General features: G+C 41.5%; 2 protein-coding genes across 7 annotated transcripts in view; both read right to left on the bottom strand.

Moving 5' to 3' along the window:
* The window catches only part of pawr (PRKC, apoptosis, WT1, regulator), a 52,313-nt gene extending 48,416 nt beyond the window's left edge, over positions 1 to 3,897 (bottom strand). For both annotated transcript variants that reach the window (XR_001662533.1, XM_007555291.2), the window contains exons 1-2: positions 3,649 to 3,897; positions 2,706 to 3,400 (exon numbers count right to left, since the gene is read on the bottom strand). Coding sequence is in view for 1 of the 2 variants with exons in the window: in XM_007555291.2 (XP_007555353.1) it covers positions 2,706 to 3,287 (582 nt within the window). In the remaining variant the exon portion in view is untranslated. The remainder of the gene's footprint in view (positions 1 to 2,705; positions 3,401 to 3,648) is intronic.
* Positions 3,898 to 10,889: 6,992 nt separating this feature from the next.
* ppp1r12a (protein phosphatase 1, regulatory subunit 12A) overlaps positions 10,890 to 22,150 on the bottom strand; it is a 42,751-nt gene continuing 31,490 nt past the window's right edge. The window contains exons 13-27 of one of the 5 annotated variants that reach the window (XM_016673037.1): positions 21,717 to 21,869; positions 20,264 to 20,425; positions 20,008 to 20,181; positions 19,007 to 19,097; positions 18,589 to 18,771; positions 18,325 to 18,493; positions 17,464 to 17,585; positions 17,294 to 17,359; positions 16,612 to 16,628; positions 16,407 to 16,524; positions 16,210 to 16,314; positions 16,084 to 16,131; positions 15,233 to 15,283; positions 13,939 to 13,950; positions 10,890 to 12,002 (exon numbers count right to left, since the gene is read on the bottom strand). In XM_016673037.1, coding sequence (XP_016528523.1) covers positions 11,916 to 12,002; positions 13,939 to 13,950; positions 15,233 to 15,283; positions 16,084 to 16,131; positions 16,210 to 16,314; positions 16,407 to 16,524; positions 16,612 to 16,628; positions 17,294 to 17,359; positions 17,464 to 17,585; positions 18,325 to 18,493; positions 18,589 to 18,771; positions 19,007 to 19,097; positions 20,008 to 20,181; positions 20,264 to 20,425; positions 21,717 to 21,869 — 1,558 coding nt within the window. In that variant the 3' untranslated portion in view covers positions 10,890 to 11,915. Of the gene's footprint in view, positions 12,003 to 13,703; positions 13,951 to 15,232; positions 15,284 to 16,083; positions 16,132 to 16,209; positions 16,315 to 16,406; positions 16,525 to 16,611; positions 16,629 to 17,293; positions 17,360 to 17,463; positions 17,586 to 18,324; positions 18,494 to 18,588; positions 18,772 to 19,006; positions 19,098 to 20,007; positions 20,182 to 20,263; positions 20,426 to 21,716; positions 21,870 to 22,150 lie in introns of those variants that run through there. The other 4 variants (XM_007555288.2, XM_016673038.1, XM_007555287.2 and 1 more) reach the window with 4 other exon arrangements.

The raw sequence follows: 22,150 nt of genomic DNA, 5'->3' as shown, positions 1-22,150 counted from the left end.
GACACCTTGTTAAATCTATGCTGGTTCCTGATGTAGTAAGCAGGTCAAACCCAATATCTACATCTATTAAACTGGACAGTGAATGTAAATCTGGACATTCCTCCATTCCGTGCCTTTAGTAGTTTTGCATGTCATCACAAGACCAGAGGTTTATAATCTGGCATGTAAACCTGAAAGATTTTAAACTAAGATTACAAAAAAAAGAGAGAGAGAAGCGATAAGAAATAACGTACCACCACAGCTCTGTACTTGCAACACGTAAGGAGAGCGAAACAACTTTACATGAAAATATATTTAAACTATTTCACCTCAAAATTCTCTACTAACATTTTTTTTCCTGAAAACAAACGTCCTTCTTGCATCTCCTCTGCTAAGTTGTGGTATTATTGTTTTGATTTGGTTCCACCTTTTGTAGGGGAGGGCTTTTTTTATTTTCACTGCACATAAAATCACAAAAGTTTGGCCTAAATGCTGGTACACCAGATAAAATCAATGCCTCATACGCTACATTAAGCAGGCCTTAAACCATAGCAGAAGCAGGCATTGGCTGAGTTCCTGTAAATCAAGATTTTTATAAGAAATGAGCTCCAAAACCATTAATTTCCCCTCCATAATTATATTCTTAAAGTTTAAAATCCACATAAAAAGATACCAGAGAAAGTGCTTGAATGGCAGGAGTGTGATCCATCTTTATAATCAAGGTGTGCAGGTCAAATGATATTAAGCGAATGTTTTCTTTGATCTTTGAAAAGAAAAATCCAAAAGCATCATAATATTTGCTCAGACCCATTTCTGTATTTGCAGTTCAATATTTGTGGATTTTTCTGTGGCACGGCGCTCCGTGCTACTACCCGGAATATTTCCAGACACTTCCCTGAAGCACATCTAAAACATTCAACGTAAAATGCAGCTTGGGAAGTTGATCTACCGAGACGCAATGCTGGCTGACGCACAACGCAATTTGTTTTCATTAACACTGGTTCCCAAACTTTGACACAAAAATATAACGGCAGCAGCAAAATTTGACCTGGCTGCAAACTGACATAATTCATCCGCTTATAATTATAGTTTTGAAACTTCTACTGAAACATGGCCAAAACTATGCAATTGCTTTTAAAAAGGTTATCTGAAGACCTCCCAGGTGTTGTTTTATGACCCAGAAAGGGTTCCTCATCCTAACTTCAGCCAGCACAAATCTAAGATATACAGCAACGCTCATTTCCTGATTACTGGCTGGCCCATGTCCAGTCTTCAAACAGTTTTGCTCGACACTACTGAGCACCTAATAACAGGATTTAGAGCGCCAGCTGACAAACTGGTCAATCTCCAAGATTTGGTACATGGAGAGCACAGAGGTCTGGGTGGGTTGTGAATGTGAGAACAAATGGAAAATGGGAAGGTTGTGGACCACTTTTAACCCTAATAAAAGCAGCTCACACTCCCAGCATTTCTGAATAATTTGAGTGCTTTCAGAGTACATAATCACAGCGGTGGCCCTCACTGGGCCGACTGGCACGGCTTCATATCAGAGTTCCTGCATGTGTCTGAACCACAGGAATCAGGCCAGGAGTGTGACATGATTTAAATTCAAAAACAATGAATGTGAACCGCCGCCTTCAAACACACACAGACGGAGACACACACCCCTCCTTCCCTCCCAGAGCTGCTTTCTTTTTTCCTCGCTACAGAGGCTCGATTAAACCAGACACATGTATGAGAGGAATTTGGAGTCTTTCGGGGGAAAACAAGAGCTGGTCTTTGCTTCAAATCATTTATGGAAGTGTTACACACACTGACCCCTAGGAATCACATTTCTGAGAAACAAACAGTCCCACATTGCTGTATTACATATGAGGAATGTTAAACATCTGAAGTTACAAAAGAAGGAAAAACAAGGAAATGCAACTTTAGAACCATTTATATGGAGGCCAAACATGTGCTCATAATTTGCCTCAACTCCTGACTCACTTGAATCCTCTTTACGATATTCATGAGTTTTACCATTTTAGACAACATGTGTAAATATGTTTCACAAAGTGCCTTTTCGCAATCATAAATGTGAGTCCATTTCTAATCAGACAATGTTGGTTAAAAAATGATGAAAAAAATGCTGTAAATATAAATCTAATTTATTTGCATTCAGTCCCGTTTTGGAAATCTTCTTGAAACACTTGACTGCAATCACAGCTGTAGGATTTCAGGATGTCATTTCTCTAGCCATCACTTTGCTACAACTGAGGGAACGGTGTGTTCAGGGTACCGTCTTACACATGTTTGCTGTGGCACCTATTTCGGTCTAGAAAAATCCTTCTGCTTCTTGTACATTTCAGCTGTTCTCTCAACACACCTGACTTAAGGCCTTTGCAGAACTTTATGGCTTCCTGAAGGGACCAATCATTTCAATCAGGTGTGCATCTAAAGCATGCTGGACTCTGAAAACCAGGTGATTATTGATGAGTAATTCCATTAGTGTAGACTCTGATCAATGACTTCTTTCTTTTAAGTGACTTCTAAAGCCAGTGGAGTTTATGTAATGCTACAATGGCAAAAGGGGATGAATACAAACACACCACACTTTTAAGATTATTATTAATAATAATAGACTGTCATTACCAGTCATTCCAATACATTGATAAAATCTCATTTTCAAAACTCCAGTCTATAAACGATTAGAAAAAGGTTAGTTGCTTCCGTATCACACTCACCTCATTGGACGGTATGCTGACAACACCTGTAGATCTCCTCTTTTCCCTTAACTTCCTCTTCTCAATCTGTCCTTTGCCCTTCCTTGCACTGGGACCTGAGTTTTTCTTCTCCTTCCCCTTGCTGGGTGATGGTGACGGACTGTCCTTGTCACTGTCATTATTGCACGCCATCATCGAGCTGGAGTCCGGCGAAGCGCACCGAGTCTTCTCCATCTGAGGCGGGGCCTTCTTCAGGTTGCTCCCCTGGGCGGTGGGGGTGGTGGCTGCGGGTGCGGCCGGGTGGTGCGCCTCTTCCTCGGCTCTGTTCAGCGTGCCGCCGGAGGGGGACCGAGCCACCGGAGAGGAGGAGGAGGTGCGGCAGTTCCCAGCGGAGGCGCTTCGGTCCGGGTTGGTACAGAGCTCGGTGCCCGGCGGGGCGCCGAGGCGGCTGTTGCTGGTGCTGTTGCTGCTGGCGGGGTTCAGGGGGACACCAGTGGCTTTTGCAATGTCCCCCAGCATTTTAGCCCTCATTTTCTCCCTTTTTGCCTTCCACTCCTCCAAAAAGTCAGCGGGTGCGTTTGACTTAAACCCGCCAGTAGCCATGATCCCTTTACTGCTTCGAAAGTGAGTGAAAGTAAAGTTGAACTTAGTGCAAACTTTCGGGTCTGGGCAACCTTTCTAATGAAACCACATTCCTCAAGCGATCAACTGTGGAGCTGTTGACAGGTTGGAGGAAAATAAAGTCAGTCTCGCTGAAAAGAATGGCTAAAATGTTTTCAAACTAACAAACTAAAACGTTTCTGTCTCGCGCAGACGCTGAAGAACGGACTTTCCTCAAAAAGTTAAAGCTTTGCACCCACTTAAACACCCTGTCTCAACTCGTTTTCTATTAAAGACCCTATGTGGATATGTGTTAAACTCGCGAAAGTGAAAGAAAGTAGTGTAAAAGTGGAAGGAGACTCACCTGTCGGAGATGTTTCGCCAAACTGCTCGCTCCGGTCCCACCAGGTGTGACCGCGCTCGGCTCTGATCCGCGGCGCTGGGAGACACCGCGAGCGCTACTGGTGGCAGCGGCGCTTCCGGTGTGGTGGCGAAAAACGTCACCCTGCTATGAGAAGCAGGAGGGCGGGAACGCGCACATGATGGACTACGATTTCTAAAACTATATCTGATGCATACACACTTTTTACCGTTTAGTCCGCAGTGAGTAACATTTTTTTTTCACATATCAACACAAAGAATGCATCTTTGCGAAATAAATAAAAGAATATGCACGATTTTTAAAATAAAAAAAAATAGATATTCACTTCGTCTTTTACTCTCATGCACATCATTCACCAAAATGCTTTCACAAAGCATCTAATTAGTCTATACAGGCAACACACGTGTCATTTAATCTCAGTATAAATAGAGCTGGGAAGTGGAGGTGGAGGAGGTTTGCTTGAGAACATTAGCGAACAAACAACATCCTGAAGACAGAAAAACACAGAGGACGTGTCAGGGATCAAGAACAGGAGATGCTCAGAAATTTAAAACATCTCGCAGAGCACTGTTTAATCTTAAATGAAAACAACTGTAATCCTACCAAGTTTAACAACTTAAACTGATAGGTGGAGCAAGAAGAGCAGACAGACAAGAGAAGCAGACTCATAGAAACCTGGAAGGAGCGGCAGAGTTCAGCAGTTCAGATGGGAGAACCTGTTGAAAGCAGCAAGTAGTGCAATCTACAAACCTGGCCTTTATTGAATATCAAGAAGAATGCCGTTGTTCTCTTCCTGTGCACACCAGCACCCAAAGCAAAGTCCATAAAAACATAAATGATATAGTTTGGTGTTGCCTGTCTTTCAAAAAGCCCTGACCTCAGCCTGATAAAACACCATTTGGAGGAAGTAGAGTTGAGATTGTGATCCTCTCGTCCATCATCAATGTCTGACCTCACAAATGGATTCCTCAAACTTTCAGAAACGTACTCCTAAACTTCGTGAAATGCGTCTCTAAAACAGTTGAATCTGTTACAGCAGCAAACTGGGGCCAAAAATCATTATTAAACTCTGTGGATTAATAATGAGATGCCACTAAAGTTTGTTCATCTGTGAAGGCAGACAAAAGAACATTTCTGGCAATCACATATGCTCATAGATCATTTGTTGTAGTAACCTGAGAGACTCTGGAATATGAATCACACACGAGTGGATTTTTAACCAAAATAACCATCTGCTATTAGTAGTAAAACAACTCGGTTTTAGTCAAGATGCATGGCACTCCAGAGATACTCGATCATTTTTGCATTTTGCCATTTTCACTTCAAGCAGTGATTTAAACCAGCTATAGGGGTTTAGTACCAGAAATCTAATTTCATGCTGCAAAAACAGACCTATAACTCTGCTCTGCTCAAGGGTATAATGTTAATAGATTGTGTGTGCACAACTGGTTCCCAAGGGTGCACTGACTTTCATGGATGTTTGTCACCATTACCCAAACCCGAATTCTTCCTAAAGGATGCATTCGCATCTCCATAGAGTTAGGCTTCATTATTTCCCCCCCCTCCCCTCCCCTTTTTGGCCGAGAAGCTCCAAAAACACGACACGCGTCCACACCCCACTGGTGAGTGCAAGCCAGATGTTCAGCCATTATCTCTGCACATGCCAGCCCCGATACAGATAATGAGAAAAGCAGGGTGGAGCGAGCAGGGGAGGCACTTTTCCTAAAAATAAACCCTGATCTATGGGCAAAGGTCACACTGCTGCATATTTAACATATTTCTGCATTCTCTTGGAAGAAAAACGGCGCAGAGGGCGAAAAGGTTGCGGCTGAGCACTTTCCATTCGTGCCAACACGAACACCTCCCTGTCCTGCCGCCAAATAAATCCCCAAAGCTCTCCAAGCAGCATACGCATCCTCACACTTTACTTAATATTTCTTTAATGCTCTAAACCCAATCTAATGGGTTTGAATTGGTTTGTTTCCAATAAAAGGAATCGCTGTGTGTTTTGCGACCATAATGCATTCAGGGTAAACAAATGAAGCGCTTGCCGGGCTGTAAAATGAGCCCAGCAAGCAGCCGCAGATTTATACTCGACATAACGCAGCACGATGGCTGCTCATGCGCTCACACATTCCCCTTTTATTTAGCAGTAATGTCTCACTCAGAGGCTATTAGATGCAGCGAGGAGCCCGCATCGCATTCACTTTTCCGTGAAATTGTGCATCCAGTAAGAAAGCGCTCGATAAACGACTGACGACCCAGATGTTGGGCTTGCATTGCAGATGTTCAGCTGGGCCAGATGTGTGGAGACCGACCACTGGAGGGGTTTACCCCGACAAGAGAAAACCGATTCTGTGCCGCCTTTCTCGAAGGGAATAATTGTCAAACTTCAGAAAGAAAGTAGGCCAATAAAAAGGAAAGCAAAAAGCAGTTCAACTGCCATGCTAAGGAGGAGGATTAGTGTTTGATTCACCTTTCACACCCTGGCTCCCTTCAGATGATCCTGGATTTGAACTGTTGTCGGCCTTTAATCCTCCTCCAAGATCAGGCCCGCGCGGGTCAGGGCAGCTCGGCCGAGCGGCGAGGTCAGCAGCAGGAAGGACGCCAAACAGAGACTTTCAGCTGACACACTTTTTCAGTGAATTTCCAGGAAAACACTTCACTACATCACTGATGTGTTCTGGTTACCTAGTATAAAAGAATGAAATAACTTATAACTTGTAGCAAAATCTGTTTTGGAGAAATTAAATTCTGCAAAATGTATGCTTTACAACAGCAATTCACTCATTGTGAGTTGCTGCTGGACTCATTTTTCAGTCATCTTTACCTCACAGATTTCGTCCTCTCCATCGCCGTCTGTTGCCTCCAAAGGTTCAAATAAAGTTGTGGCTTCAGGTCAGCATTTGTCTACAGATGTTCGTTGAGATGGGAGTGTCAGGGCGCCATCTTTATCTTCTTGTGCTGAGTTGGCAGCACATGGAAGAGAAACGTCCTTGAGTTTGCTAAATGATTAATCAACATTTGCATCAGGTCTCTTCTGGTCGCTCTGATGTTTCTAAATCAATAAAATCAGTTTAGATCTTTTAGAAAAAAGATTGTTTCCCAAAGATATATATTTTTTTAGTTTTAACTGGATGGTATATCAGTTTTTTTTATGTTTGGTTCTTGGCTCTTTAAAATAGAAAAAAACAAGATGTCTTACATTTCATTTTGTTTACAAAATGTGCTGTGTGTACACGTGAAATCAGAAGAGCTCTGCTCCCTCAGAACTGACACAAACTCCAGGATTCCTCTGACAGTGCAGGATATTTAGTTTCCTGCCATTACAACTCAGCCTGAGTGTGAAAGACGTCTCTATATCCTGTTTTCGACATGCATCCACAACAATCTGCCGTTGCCTTGAATTGCATTTCTGTAACCAAGCATGTTTATCTTTGTTTCGGCGACAGACTCGAGTTGTCACATCATCCGGATGCCTCGATTTGTCATTGTTTGTCACTGGAGAGAAACCCTGCTGCTGTTTGTCCTCTGAGCAGAGTGGTTTTGTGCACCGAGTGTGTCTAAGTCTAGCATTTAAGATTGCAGCTGGGGAGGAGGTTTGTTTGGGCTGTTGTGCTTTCCGGCAGAGGAGACAGGGGCGAATGTGAGCGTCTCAGCGTGTGACTGTATTTGCAAAGGACCAATTTCACGTTCATGAATAATTTCCAGTGTAAAAAAGAGCAAAGTTTCTGTTTGTAATATTTGAGGGGGGAAAAAACTTAGGGTGTGAGGTTGTGCGGAGTAGTTATGGGTAGTGAGCATCTTCTGCAGGGAGCATGAGTTTTAACAAACAAACTGAAAGTAACTTAAGTATTTGCAATTTTTTATTTGGAATGCAATTAGAATTATTCACAGAAAATCCCTCTATTAGCAGATTTTTTTCCTAAGGCATATCTAAAACTAAATCGACTCACAAGTCATGAATTGTAGTTCCCAAAAAGAAGTTCTTATATTTAGTTTCATGCTCTTACCTTAAAAAAAAAGACATTTTATCATGTTAAACCTATAAACGTCAATACAGCTTATTGACGCAAATGAGCATAACATGAAGTGATAGAAAATGTTTTTTTTTATTTGCAAATAATGTTGCACAAAAACATAAAAGTAGTTCGTGGCAAATTGCGATGTATTTCTAGCAACCAGTAATTTACCTTCTTTTCCTCAGATGGATGCTTCTGTGAAGACCTTAGCTTGCAATCGAGGCATGTTCACGTCACAGACAAGACAAGAAGCAGGCTCGTTCAGAGAGGACGACGGAAAATCCAGAGGCAGGACACTTCACTTTATCTGTGTAATTACAGCTCACAGCACGGCTTATCCTCTGAACTTGGGGGGTTCTGGATCCAAGCCAGCCTCAGCAGTGACAGCCATGCAACACGTAAAAACAGCAAAGGTGGCTCCTGTGGAACAAGGGGGCATAAATCACAGCCTGGTTCAGCAATGAGAGCTGGCAGCGGATGCTCACCACGGCTTAATTCATGTCATGGTTGTGTGTACACGTTGTCTGATTCTTGGATGCGCTTTATTTGCTTCAGACACGCCGTCATCTGGTGTCAAACAGTGAGGCGGAGCTGAACGACAAAGAGAGCCGAGTCTAAGCTTTAGTTTTCTGTTTGGAGACAGGATGTCAGCTGTCTGTTTCAGTATTCAGATCATATTTACAAGCTGCAGAGAGCACAAAGATTAAACCACGTCTACTGAAGTGCATAGAAAGTACACCACCTACTGGTGTAACACGGCATAGCAGCATGATACTGAAACCAGCGATATGACGATACTTGAAGGATTCTTACTAATTAATTTATGCTAATTTTGTAATAACTGATAAGTACAAAAAAAAACTGTATTACCAACTGAATATTTATCAAGAAAGTAAAGAAAAAAAAGTTCTCTCCCTTAAGTGGAGGGAAGACACAACCCCTTTGACCTGAGAGGAGAAAGTTATTTATATATCATGTTAAACAAGCATTTAATATATGTTGATAAATGTGTTAGTTCAAACCATCTCTTACATCAATCATGAGGAAGCATCTTTTCCCCGAATGCAACGTCTTTCTAACCAAAAGAGATTTTAAGGAGTAATACTGCCACCTTCCCAGGTTCCTTAAATATAACATCCTACAAAAAAATAAAGAAAACACTTTAAAAGACAAAGACACATCAGCTTATTAAATAACCAATAACTTTGTTACTTCCATAAGAAAGACTCCATCAAATCCTTCATATCCACATCTATTTGCTTAAGTTTAGATAAACAAAAATGCTTTAAGGTCTTACAGCAGGGGTCCTCAAACTTTTTCTGTGAGGGTCACATAACTTTTCCCTTCTGGGGGCCGGAGTCAGTTTGTAATAGAAAAAGTGTGACAATTGCAGGAGTGCCTAAATGTAAAAATTTCTTGTTTTCCTGAAAGCACAATAAAATAACCCTCTCTGAGTTCTTCACAGAAAAAAATCCAGGAAATAACACTATTTATGACATAAATACCATATTTTCTGGACTATAAGCCGCAGATATTTCTGCCGCTCCAGGTTTTCCACAACGATGCAGCAGCAGCAGAAGGCACCCAACATCTGAGTCATAACAGGTCAATTGAATATCACATTTATTACGGTTGAAAAAGAAAAATTTGCCAAGTTTAGATTTAACTGAACTGATTACTGTAGTTTCCGAACAGTAACTGCAACAGTAAAAGTGCTGATCCTTCCTGTCTGCTACTAGCATGTGCTAAATGAAAATGGGCACTTTATTCTTCTTCCTTAGATTTAAACAGCAGCTTGAATCAATTATTGTTGCACTACTGCCATCTATTGGATCCTAATATATATACCTGAAATTCTCATAATGATCCCAGCATTATTAAAAAAAATTAATAAATAAATCTTCATTTTCCCCTCAATGCTATTTAACTGATCAACAACATTCTCAAATTTCAATTCCCTATTAAAACCTAATTCTGTTTTAATGGGCACTTTCTTCTATTTCCAATTTTGACTTCCAATGATTCACTTCCTGCTAAAGAGCCCCCTGGTGGTTGAAGAAAAATCCACATATAAGCTGCACCGGGCTATGAGCCGCAAGGTTCATAGCGCAAGGTTCAAAGTAGCGGCTTATAGTGCGGAAAATACGGTATATGAAAAAAAAAATCTAAATGCTCTCTGGTATTGTGCAGGGGGCCGGACCAAATGCGGAGGCGGGCCAGAAACTTGACGCAGCCTAGTCAAGTTTCAAAATCTAGGTCTGGGCTTTGACTTGGCCATTCTAACAAGTTAACTCTACATCGCATCATACCAGTCTTTTCAGTTTTATTTGTGCTTTACACTTTTAATCCACCATCTTGGTTTATCATAAATTGTACATAAAATACATGCATTTTTTTTTTGTTGCAACACCACAAAATGTAAAATGTGAAAAAGGCAGTAAAATTTTTGGAAGGCACTGCAGTGTTTAGTTTTGACTTAAACCACTGATAAAGTGATTCATCTAATCACAAAGTTCTTGTTAAAAAGAAAATAAAAATATATGAACAAACATTAAGGAAATAAGACACGGGAACTTTCCAATGTACAAGTTTATTTTTAATGAACTCTTCAGTGGTTGGTAGTCACAGCACAGCTTGCATGTTTTAAGCCACACACCTATTTTACAAGATGACAGAAAAAAAAAAAGGAAAAAAAAAAAGCCTATGCCAGAGCAGACAGCCATCAGTCCATCTGCAGTGATCCTTCTTTAAACTTATTGGACTAAAACTTCCTTAAAAGGCCACTGAAATGCATAAAATGTTGAGTGGAACAGCTGATGGTGTTTCGCTTCAACCCCACAAAACTCCTCACATGGCATCGACAGTGCATGTAGACATTGTAGAAAGGACTGGGTTAGAAAGATCTAAGATATCCGTTTATTTTTCATTTTTTCAAACATTTTATTTTAGTGACAATACCTTGCCTATAATACTACAGCTTTTTAAAAAGAATGGGAAACAAAATTAACAGCACTCGTCCAAGATACTGAATACAATGAAAGTGAAATGTAGTGAAGCGATTACTCTTTAGATTTCACTATTATGTGAACCAAAAAAAAAAAGAAAAAGAAAAAAAAGAAGCCGTCCTGTTTCAGAGAGACACTCTACTATGTCCAATGTCCTTAAACTATAAAAGGAAAATAATTAAAACACACCTCTTTGTCCTCTGGAATTTGTACGCTTTTAATAGTAACAGACGGGATCCATAAACGCATGCCATGTGCTGCTCTCAAACAAAATACATACAGGTATATACAGAATCACTCAGTACCTGCTAAACAAAGTGAGAAATACAGAGTATAAACCGACTACAAACTTAAAATAAAAAGAAAAAAAAGGAGTAGAAAGAGAGAGAGAGATTGAAGCGTCAGGAGTGAAAATCCTACCTGTGTTGGACTCATTAAAGCATTTTTGAAAAGAAAACAAAAGTAAGAAAGAAATGCGTATTGCACATACAGTGAAAGCTTAAACTCCACCAGAACCGCGAGAATTCAAACGTTTCCCTCTTGGAGGAAGATGCACAGAGGGACGAGGGCGGGGGGGAGGTGTGTGCTTAAGAGAGGGGAGGAAAACAAATAATCAGGATAAATTAGGTGAGAGAAGCCGTAGGGAGCAGATGTCAGGCAGAAGTAGCTCTTAAAAAAAAAAAAAAAGATGGAGGAGTGAAGGTGGGAGCCGCACAGCACACAACATGTTTAGAGGAAAAGGAAGCAAAAAAAAGAAAAAGAATGTGGCACAAGTAAAAATCAGGTGAAGGATAATATCTGTTCTTCAGTGATAGCTGAGAGGAGATCAATGCAAGTGTTTTTTTATGTACAACTAAGGCTTATTGGTTAAATAGTTTTCAGGCTTCCCCGCCCACATCGCTCTCACACAACCCTTCCTTCCTTTATGCTCTGTAAACTCAGCACTTCTGTCAGAGCAGCAGCCACACCAATCAAGAGAACCACAGCCGAGGAGGATGGACGAACGGATGGATGGATGAACAGATGGATGGATGCTGCAGCGGTGGTGGTGAAGAAGGAGCAAAAGGAGAGCCGGGAGGAACTGAAAGCAAAAGGAGTCTCGTCTCTGATGTCTGTTGCAATTAATATCTAAATGTGCAATTCCATTAGTCGCTGCCATGGGGGACTAGCGGGTGCAGAAGACCGGGCGGGGCAGGGCAGGGCGGGGGTGGGGGTTCGGTTTCTACTTGGAAAGCTTGCTAATGACTCGAATGAGCGCTCCGTTCTCGTCCTTTAGTCTCTGGTTGTCTGCTTTCAAGTCTGGGAGCATCTGAAAGGGAAGAACGGGGAGGCAAGGGCGAGAGAGAGAGAGAGAGAGAGAGAGAGAGAGCTTAGACGAGTCTCGACACGTTGTTCGACCAGTCAGGCTGCTGGGCAGTGCATTACCAGCAGCCTGAACAAAGCAACCTCAGGAATCACACGGCATCTCACTGTTTGTTTGACAGAAAGTAAAACAGGAATAACGACTTTGATCCGAGTCAAAGGGGAGAAAAGTAAAGGGCGAACACACCACAGGCCAGAGATCCTCAGAAAGCCATGCAGAATCTGAGCGGCTGCTCGCCAGCGGCCGGGAAATCACACAATCCTCAAATCAACTTCAGCTCAGGAGCACAGAACCGGCCGCAGACCCTACTGCTGCAGCATGTGGACTGACTGAGCTCCACAGTTAGTGGAACAAGATGCAACGTTAAATAGGTGATGACTGAGAATCATAAACACAGGTTTGGATGTGTGGCGTAACAAACCTGTCATGTAATTCTGGGCTCCAAATATCCGACCTGGATCACAAATCCAGTGGAAACAGGCAGAGTGTACATCGGCATTTTAAAAACTAAATTTCATTCGGATTTTGTCTTAATAGTGCTTTCAGGTCTTTCAGTGGATTTTAATGGAGATTCTGACTCATTTCCCCTGACAGTTCAAATCGTTCAATTATTCTTTTAATTCAAGAACTAGTTTTTACGTTAGAATCTAAAACCTTAGGACGGTTAAAACGAAAACATTTTAAAATAGACCGGTTTAATAACTTCTATATGCTATGAAGAAATGTTCAAACTATAACCTGACTTTCACTCTGTTCGGTTTGCCGTGTGCTTATGGAAATAATTTGCTTTCTGAGTTAGAGCAACGTTTGTATATTGAATAAAGTTCTCAGGTTTCCTCTGAGAAATAAAAACATTCACATTTAGCTTAGATGTTTTATTTTTTTAAGAAATGCACAACGAAACTAAGAGTTGCAAAAGTATTAATACCGCTTTCACTTTTCCACATTTTGTCGCTTTTCAGTCAGAATTTTACTGGGATTTTAAGCTGAAAGTGGTGCAAACTTATAAAGCTGCTTCTGTGTTGCAAACAGAAAAGTCACACGGCAAAGTCCCCCTATGCTTTTTTTTTTTAAAGTTTAGTTTATTTTAAAACTGTAATTTTTTTCTTCTACTTTACAGTTAAGCACTTCTTCGTGTTTTAAGTCCCAATGAAATTCTCTGATGTTTCCCGTCTGGAATGTTGCAAAATGTGAAAAATTCAAGCGGTGTGAATACTTAACGTCCTATTTAAAGTGCACTGGCTGGTAGAGGGGTTCAGCCCGTGACCCTTCGGGTCAAAATCAAAGTGATGCCACCGGTAGCTGCTTCATGCAATAAAACCAGAACAAGTCAAACTGATGTACTGAGCTACCTCTGAGGAAAGCATCAAACTAGAAACCACAAAAGGACACTTTCCTTTACAGCGCTTTCAAATGCGTTAAAAAAAAACAACAAAAAACTCACCTTCGCTTTTCTCCAAGTATCTTATTAGCATGTTATTACTATAGCTTGTTAAGCAGTAGTTTTCTGAAAGCCCACCGACAGTAGCGGACTGTAAAAGGAGAGTGTCCTGCTGGAAAAGGCAAACAGCCTCCCCAATCTGAAAACCAAAAGCTCTGGGGAGGCAGAGGAGGAGAAAACAGTCGGAGTGGCGGCTGGACACCTGCCTGTCTACGGGTGCGGGGCAGAGCACAAATGGAGCATGAGAAGAAAGAAGGCAAAAAGGAGGAGGAAGAAGAAGACAGAGGGAGGAGATGGTGGACAGACAGACGAGGCCTAGAGGTCGCCGGTGGGCAGCTGGCTGCAGGCCGACTGGGAGAGCTTGGCCACAACGCGGGCCAGCGCCCGGTTCTCAGCCTGCAGCCGCTCCTTAACTTGCCGCAGGGCCTGAACCTGCTTTACCTGGGGGAGGTTCTGAAGGGAGGGCAGGGTGGAGGAGAGAGACAAAAGGGGAGGAGAAAGAGGGTAAGAGTGGCAGAAGAAGAGAAATGCGTTCTAAGACCAAAAATCAACAGAGAGGATTAATAAATAAATCGAGAGATAAGACGGGAGCAGGAGGAGGGAAAAAAAGGGACAACAGGAGAGGAAGATTATTAGAAAATGGGACAGATTTGGAAAACAGGAATGATTTAGAGCTTTCCGTTTCAGCATGAAGCTTGCAGATAGGACGGTAAAGTGACACTGATAAGATCAACATCCTTTCCTCAAACTGACAGGACAACACGCTTACCAGAACTTAGACATTTTTAAATCCTCCCTCTTCCTTCAATTCATTTTCCAAAAATACAAAAAGGAACTCAACTTATGTTTTTTTAATTCTCCGTGGATATAGAACCATGGACAGTCGGCTTATTTAGAAACAGACCTCTGCGTCTTCCCAGCTTTACGAATTTTACAAGAAAGTATAGTGGAAGGAAAAAAACAGGGACAATTTAGGATGTTGGCCAAAAACTAGAAAAATTAAGTTTATTGGTCATGTATTGCTTTTCTAACTAAAATTTTAAAACAGGATTAAATACTTGAGATGTGTCGCTGTATGGAATTAATGTATTTTATTACTTGATATAACATTTTCATTAAATTCAAATTTCTCAAAGACACGAATGTGTTTTGTTTTAGTGATGCACCAATCGGTCAGTGATCTGAGCTGAAGTCTACGGCTTTGACCAGCAGCTGGCAGGTCAAAAACTGAAAAATAGATTTAATATGTGCATCAAGATTGAAAACACCCACTTCAGTAAACATAACAACAAAACGGCTAGTTCAAAAACTGGACAAAAATCATAACCATCTGGCCAGACCTGGGTTTTAATACAGCACAGTAAAACAAACTGACTGGTGATTGGAACCGGTCAATTTTAGGTCGACTGGGAGATTGAAAAAAAATAAATAAGTAAGTAAATAAATAAAAACAAGCCTTACCCAACTGATGGAACATAAAATTGGCTATTTTAAGTATTACTGTGGTGTTCAAAAATAAAGTCAGAAGAAGCATAGACATCTAGAAAACTATTTAAAAACTAAAGTATGAACAGATATGTCAGCTGTTCATTCAGGCTGGAAGAGGAAACACCGAACATGCATCATTATTTTGAACATCTAATTAGTGCATCTCTAATTGCCAAATTCAAAACTTAGCAGGACAAACTCCTTCTGTAACAAATAACGTGAATTTATGCCATGCAACGTTTGGTACCTTGAGTTCCTCCTCCATCTCAGAAATCTTCCTTTCTAGAGCTCTTCTTTCCTGTTGGGACATAAGAGGCGGGTCAACACTGAATTAGAAAAAAAATTAAAAAATACCGACAGATTAAATGATGGTGGCAGATGGTGTTGGGTGATCACACACACACACACACTTCACTCGCATGTCCTGTGAGGGGTGTTCAAGCAACAGCCAGCTCACACCTAAACAGGAAGTGACTGAAACTGAAGTCAACTTTCTACAGGCAGACGGTCAGGCTGCCTCAGCGACTGTTTATTCGGATAATTAAATATGGCTTCCTGAAGTGGATTTAAAATGGAGGAGTTACAACACAGATTGGCTGGGTATGAACTAGTCAAACTAACTGGTATTTAAAAGCATGAAAACACATGCACAGGGTCTGCTGATGTTTCTTTTTTTCCAGCATAAAATTGGATAAATCCACTTCCACACGTTAAAAACACACAGAGATGGTGACCACACACTGCCACTAATGCTTAAATACAAGTGGAAAAAGGAGAAATAGTAAAAAAAAAGTGTAGTGTTCTGGGTGGAGAGCCTGACTGATGCCAGCTACCACAGCACAAAGTGAGCCTACAGGCAGCAGCAGAGAGCAGACTGTTATAAAAAGTCAGGGTAAGATCATACCACCACCCAGTTGGTAAGAGGGCCTGCTTGTTACCTTCAGACATAAACCCATTAGCAGTGTTACTGGGATGTTTCAAATGATGTTTTATTTTAACAATAAATTAGTCTTAAAACACACAGGAAACAGAAAGGATGGTTGATGGTTAACAGAGGAGTGAGATAGAGGTGGTTTGGTGGAGTCGTTCTGCCATTACCCTTTTCTCCATCTCAAGCTGGGATCGGTCAGCGTAGCGTTCCTGCCTCTGCGTTAAAAACACAACATAAAACTTTAGTTGCCTTTTTTTTTTTTAAAAGATGATGAGCAGTGTAAGTGTGCATACCTGTGTAGCTTTCTCTAACTGTAACTTCAAGTCTGCCAGCTCCAGGTCAGTGTCGCGTAACTGGGCCTTCAGCTTCTCGTTCTCAGCTAAGATCTGCTCATAGAGCTGAGGGAGAAAAAGAAAAGTCTCGTTTTTCAGGATTTCTGACATCCAAATTTAAATAAAATAAAAAAAGAAACCTGAAAGTGGATGCTTACCTTTTTGTAGTCGGTGGCGTCGTCTCTATCCAGTCGGCTGGAGTACGGCCTTCGACTCTCACCATAACTACGGCTAAAAAGAGCATCGTTGCGATCCAAATATGAACTGCTCTCATTTCTGCAAATAAATCAAAACAGGTGACATTAGCAACCCAATATTGCAGTTGAGCAACAGCATTCAAAACATGGTGATGCTGCAACTTACCTGGACAATCTGTCACTCTGTAAGGAAACAAACAAAAGAAGTGTCAATATAAAAGAACTGAAAAAGAAATGAAATTAGATTCGTCTCACCTAATCAGCCTACGTAGATTTATTCAGGAACAATAAATGAAATAATATTTGCTACTTTTCAGCTCTCTGTGAGTAGCTGGAGAAGCCGTGACCTAAAGGTCTTCCTGTATCCAGAGATAAACACTCATTTCCTCTGGTAGTTTTGCTGCAGCTCCACCCATCGTAAGTGACGGCAAGCAGCTGGAGTTCCTCCTCTTCTCCCTGATGGCTGACTTCAAACAATAACTGTGCGTCTCTCTCTTCCAAACAGGAAGCTCACCCAGAAACTAATGAGTTTACAAAGCTGCATTTTCGGCCTTATGTTGCATCATTAGTGAACAGCATGACTAATTTAAAAAAAAAAAAAAATTCACTAACGTTCAAAGTATGTTCATTCCAAACATATTATGACACCAAAAACTGAAGCCAACACAGTGTGTTTGATTCCTAAGGTCAACTGAGTGACAGACAATTAACTAAAAATTTAAAGCAAAAGACAAGAATAAGAATAGAAGCCAAAGAGCAGAAATCAAAGATAGAAAGAGCAGGACTACTTTGATTTGACTGACAGGCTGAAGCTCTACTTTTGGCCCTCGGTGTGTGAGGTTAGTCACCTGTGGCTCTCCCCTGGTGCTGCCCTCCTCCGAGTCCGACTGCTGCTCAGGGTCATCATCTCCACCCTGCAATTTAAAACCAGACAAAGAGGTCGTCTTGGGTCTCGCCATCAGAACATCAAGTGTCCTGACCTGCAGAGTGTAAAAATAAAAATAATAAAAAGTCTTACATCTTGAGTCCAGAAGGAGACCCCAGTGGAACGTCTTTTCTCCCGGGGCCGCCTGCGATCCCGTATGGAGCGGGGCTGAGACTTGTCCTCCCCTTCCTTCTCCTCGTCCTTCCTGTCTGATTCTGTCATCGGAAAAGACATTTTACATTTCTTCACATCAAAAATAAACCTTTAAGATCTCAATATTTCCCCTCTAAGTGTATGTATTTATCAGAATTTTGATATTTTAGAATCATTTTCAATGTGAAGTGCGTGTCATCAACAAAGTTTATTGAACTATTCACTAATTTATTGATACACCAAACATCCAGATTTCCTTAAGAAGTGCCTCTAAAGGCAGCTGAGGCATTCAGCGTGTCCGAAAATAAAACGGAAACACACCTGCATTTTAAAGCACAACATAAAAATATTTATCTGTACTTTATAATTACTGTATGAAAACATATTGAATATTTAAATACAGATGCTAGAAAAGACTTGGGCTGCAACCAACTAAACCACAGACTGTGGATTCAGGTGAACTAAAAACTTTTTTTTTTTTTTCCTTTCTAAAAATCTGAAGAAATCAACTTACATTTGTTTTTTTTAGCAGTGACATTATGAACTTATTGTATATCAAATATCCTAGAAGAGTCCAAGTATAATAGAATGGAAGACAATCATTCTTCTTCTGAAATATAGGAAATAAAACAAAGATGAATTCACAGAAATAGTGTTTACGTTGATTATGAGAAGCTATGGCTGTTTCAGAAATGATACTAAATAGTCTTATCTTATTTTTTCCCACAGGTTTTCATCCACATATCTTTGCCTCAAACAGTGTAGCTCTTATTTATTCTGGTGACTTTGAAGAGGACCGACCTTTTTCTGTGTCTCGAGAGGACCTGCTGTAAGATGAGGTGATCCCCGTCAGGCTGTTGGGCCGGTTGAGGGCGCTGGACCCGGAGGACAACGAAGAGCTGGAGTAGGGAGCAGTGGAGGCAGTGCTGACGGTGGAAATGGAAGAGGAGGAGGACGAAGGTCGATAACGCTGCGGGAAAAACAAGGCGTGGAGAGGAGAAATTAAAAATGTGTTAATTGCAGTCGCCCATCTCAGGAGAGTGATGACCGAGGTGAAGCAGGTACCTCTTCAAAGCTCCGGTACTTCGATCGGTAATCATCCTCCTTGGTCTCCGTCTCCTTCTTCTCCTCCTGCTGCTTCTCCTTGTCTTGCTTCTCTTTCTCCTCCTTCTCCTCTTCGCGGGTCTTTTGGGGACGAGTCCTGCCAATAGTTTTTTCAGCCTCTTGTAGGTCAGTTAGAGTCACACCCTGGGAAAAACAAGGGACATTCTCTCTTTAGAAGAACAATGCCATTAAAAACTGTTTCAGTCCTGCAGCAGCAAAGAAACGTCGCAACATTTAAACCCCGATGCAACACACAACAGCTTAGGTTCATTTTAATGATAAAAACTCTGCTCCCGATGTATTTTAACATTGGGAAAAAAAAAAGACACTTCCATCTGGTGAAGTAATAAGATGGAGTATAAAATCATTACTGGCTGACCTGTGTGGAGCGCCTCGACTGCCGGGCCTGTCTGGATCGAGCTTTCCTCTGAGACTCCGACTCCTCGTCTCGCACTGGTGTCAGGTACGACCTGATGCAGGAAAAAACAAAATCATTTTAAACTTAACTCTTATGTAAGGCGACTCTGCAGAATGAAAATAAAATGATTGTCCTCGTCATCTTGCTCGGTAAAAAAAAAAAAAAAAAGTATTTTTTTTCCTGGCATTTCATCAGAAATGTGATCCAGCTTATTTTTCTTTGTACATTATGTCAAAATAAACCTATAAATTAAACTTGATTAAGCCACAACTGATCTTTTGGGAGCAGAAATGCACCTGAACTGCTGCAGAAAACGAAGATCTTTTTAAGTAATGCACATATTAATGTTGAATTCTTGGGTAATGTTGGCAGAAATCTCAAAGCTTTCTTAAAGCGGCAGTATTATGTTTATTCCAGCCAAATAGTGCCATTTTGTAGCATAATCAAGTAACCATGTTACCTTCAGTTGTACGACTTACTATTGAGATTAAATTCTAAGTCCATATCACCAACAATTAGACACATGACAAAAAATTCAGAACGGAGGGAGAAAAAACAAAAAACAAAAACAAGCAACAATTCCCAGTTTAAAACTCAAACTCATCTGCAAAAGAACAAACGGAAACAACAAAGCGTTGCGGTTGGCAGCGTGCTCCTGTTGGCCACACAGCGATACCAATGACCCTCGGCCTTCAGCCCACCGTCCTTATATGGGGAAGCAGCTGGAGCGGTCCAGACTGTGGACCTGCTCCCACACAGACAGGTGGCTCGTTTCAGCGAGCCACTCTACTAAAGCAGACTCTCTCCCTCAGCGTGTGTGGAAAAGGAAACTACACAGAGGAAGATTCTGAAACTACAAGCATCTAGATTGCTGTGAAAACACTTCCTGGTTGAGCCATTTTAGACACATTTTTCAGAACAACCGAGCTGCAGAGGAGGATTTAAAGTGAAGTGAGTTTTACCTGCGTCGTTCCGGGCCGGTGCCGATGCCAGTGAGGGCGGTAGTGGTGGATATGGCGGTGGTGGTAGTGGTAGACGTGGTGGTTGTGGTAGAGCCAGTGTTTATAGTGGGGATAACAGCAGCTGAATCCTTTTCCTTCTCCTTTTCCCTCTCTGCACTCTCCTCTGACCAGTACCTGTTACCACAGCGAGCATTTTACCAAGACCGAATAGTTTGTCTCTGTAAGCTCAGGATGACCACAGGTGGAAGAAGTTTACCTGCTGGTGAGACTGGTGGAGCCGGTTCGGGTGGAAGAGGACCCCAGGCTGGAGAGGAGGCCGCGGTGGCCAGTGGGCGAGGTAACAGACGAGGAGGTGGTGGTGGTTGTGGAGGAGGTGGTGGAGGAGCTCAGGTCCTCGTGTCTTCTGCCGAAAGAGCCGCTGAAGGGACACAGATGTTACATAAGTGAACCGGTCTGCTTTTTTTCCCACCCGCTCTTTTATCCCCCCGTGCGTCATCTCTGTCCTGCTCCTTTGCCGAGGGTAGATTGAAGCCGATACGCCACATAAATCTGATGAGTTTAGGGTGTTCACCGATTCACCAGGAAACAAACCGAGTCACAGTGAAACCTGCACATAAAGTCAGAGCAGCTGATGCCTCTTAAGGGAAAAACCCAGCATCGGCCGCATCTGCGTTACTTAGAGGTCCTTATTACAGGACTGCTGGTTGGATTTTATTGCCGTTTGTTCTTTAACGTTATGAGCGAGAGAACAGGTCAGACCGAGACTGAGGAGAGTTTGTGCTTGGAGGGCTGAGACGACTCAGATTAGCAAAAATCTCCACTCAGTAGGGAGGAAGACTGCAGATCAGTTATTTTCAAAATGCATTTACAGTGCTTTGTAAAAAAAAATATCCATACCTCACTTTCTTCCCCCACATTGTCTTTAATTATTATAAACGTCAAAAGTATTTTAGTAGGATTTTATGTGATAAACCAAATAGTTAGTATTTGTAAAGTGGAAGGAAAAGATTATAAGTGGAGATAAAAACCTCTGAGTTAATACTTCATAGAGTAAATTTACAGCTGCAACTTGCATGAGCTCATCAGTTTTGAACATCTACAGATTAAATTTTAGCTCATTTTTGTTTATAATGTAATTCAGACTTGAAAACAGATGTTTTCAAGTCTTATTATAGACCCTTCACACTATACTAACACAGGCTATGATTTAAATCAAACTGTCACTTTAGCTGGAAGGTGAGATTCTGCAACTGGAATCAAGCCTTTTCTAGCCTTCAATAGGTTTTTTCTCTCAAAATTGCCTTAATTTAGTTCCATTCATCTTTCCATCAACTCTGACTAATCATTTAAATTCCTATAAGTTTTCCCGCTAAAAATTTTTTCCGCCTATTGCTTTTTTTTTTTTTTTTTTTTACTATTGCTTTTATATTTAGGGGTATTATACTGAATAGTTATAAACACACAATCTGGAATTTATTTCAAATTTTTTTGACAGAATGTATTGTAGTTTGAAGGCAAGATGTTGAGAAGTTCAGGGTTTTTGTTTTTTTTCCTCCTGCATTTAAAGTATTTAGACAAACAAAAATCCTTGAACTTAAGCAACTCAAGAGTATGAGACGTTGCCGCATAAACCGAGGGAAGACAGAGAACGTCCAGCGGAGCAGAGAGGCGGACAGAAAGGACAGCTGGGTGTGGAGGCAGCGGTGTACCTGCGGTAAATGCTGTAGGACGGGTAGTGGGAGGAGGGTGGCTGCCAGGGTTTAGTATTACAGGTGTTAGGATCCAAGCTGGAGGTTGACGAAGACTTGGCTGGCACGTCCCGCGTGCTGCCGCTCCGCCCCAGCGCTAGCGTATGGGACGTGCTAGTGTGTCGGCACGCAGGTGGCCAAGAGAGTTAGCGGTGGAGGTGCGCACACACACACACAAACACGGACAAACATTTACATATAAAACACACAAAACATGTTTAAGTCTATGAAGCTTGGACACACTGCTGCTGCATTCATAGCAACACAAAACTTAATGACGTCTGGGAATAAAAGAACTTTACTTTCTGCTATCTTTTCTTATAATATTTTCGGTAGGGAGACAGAAAAAGTTTCCAGATTGAAGCCGTTTTTAATAGATGGCTTAAAGCCATAAC

This window comes from Poecilia formosa, unplaced genomic scaffold (assembly GCF_000485575.1).
Source record: "Poecilia formosa unplaced genomic scaffold, Poecilia_formosa-5.1.2 Scaffold69, whole genome shotgun sequence".
Lineage (NCBI taxonomy): Eukaryota > Metazoa > Chordata > Actinopteri > Cyprinodontiformes > Poeciliidae > Poecilia > Poecilia formosa.
The sequence above is the reverse complement of the archived record's forward strand: the minus strand, read 5'-3'. Positions and strand labels throughout refer to the sequence as shown.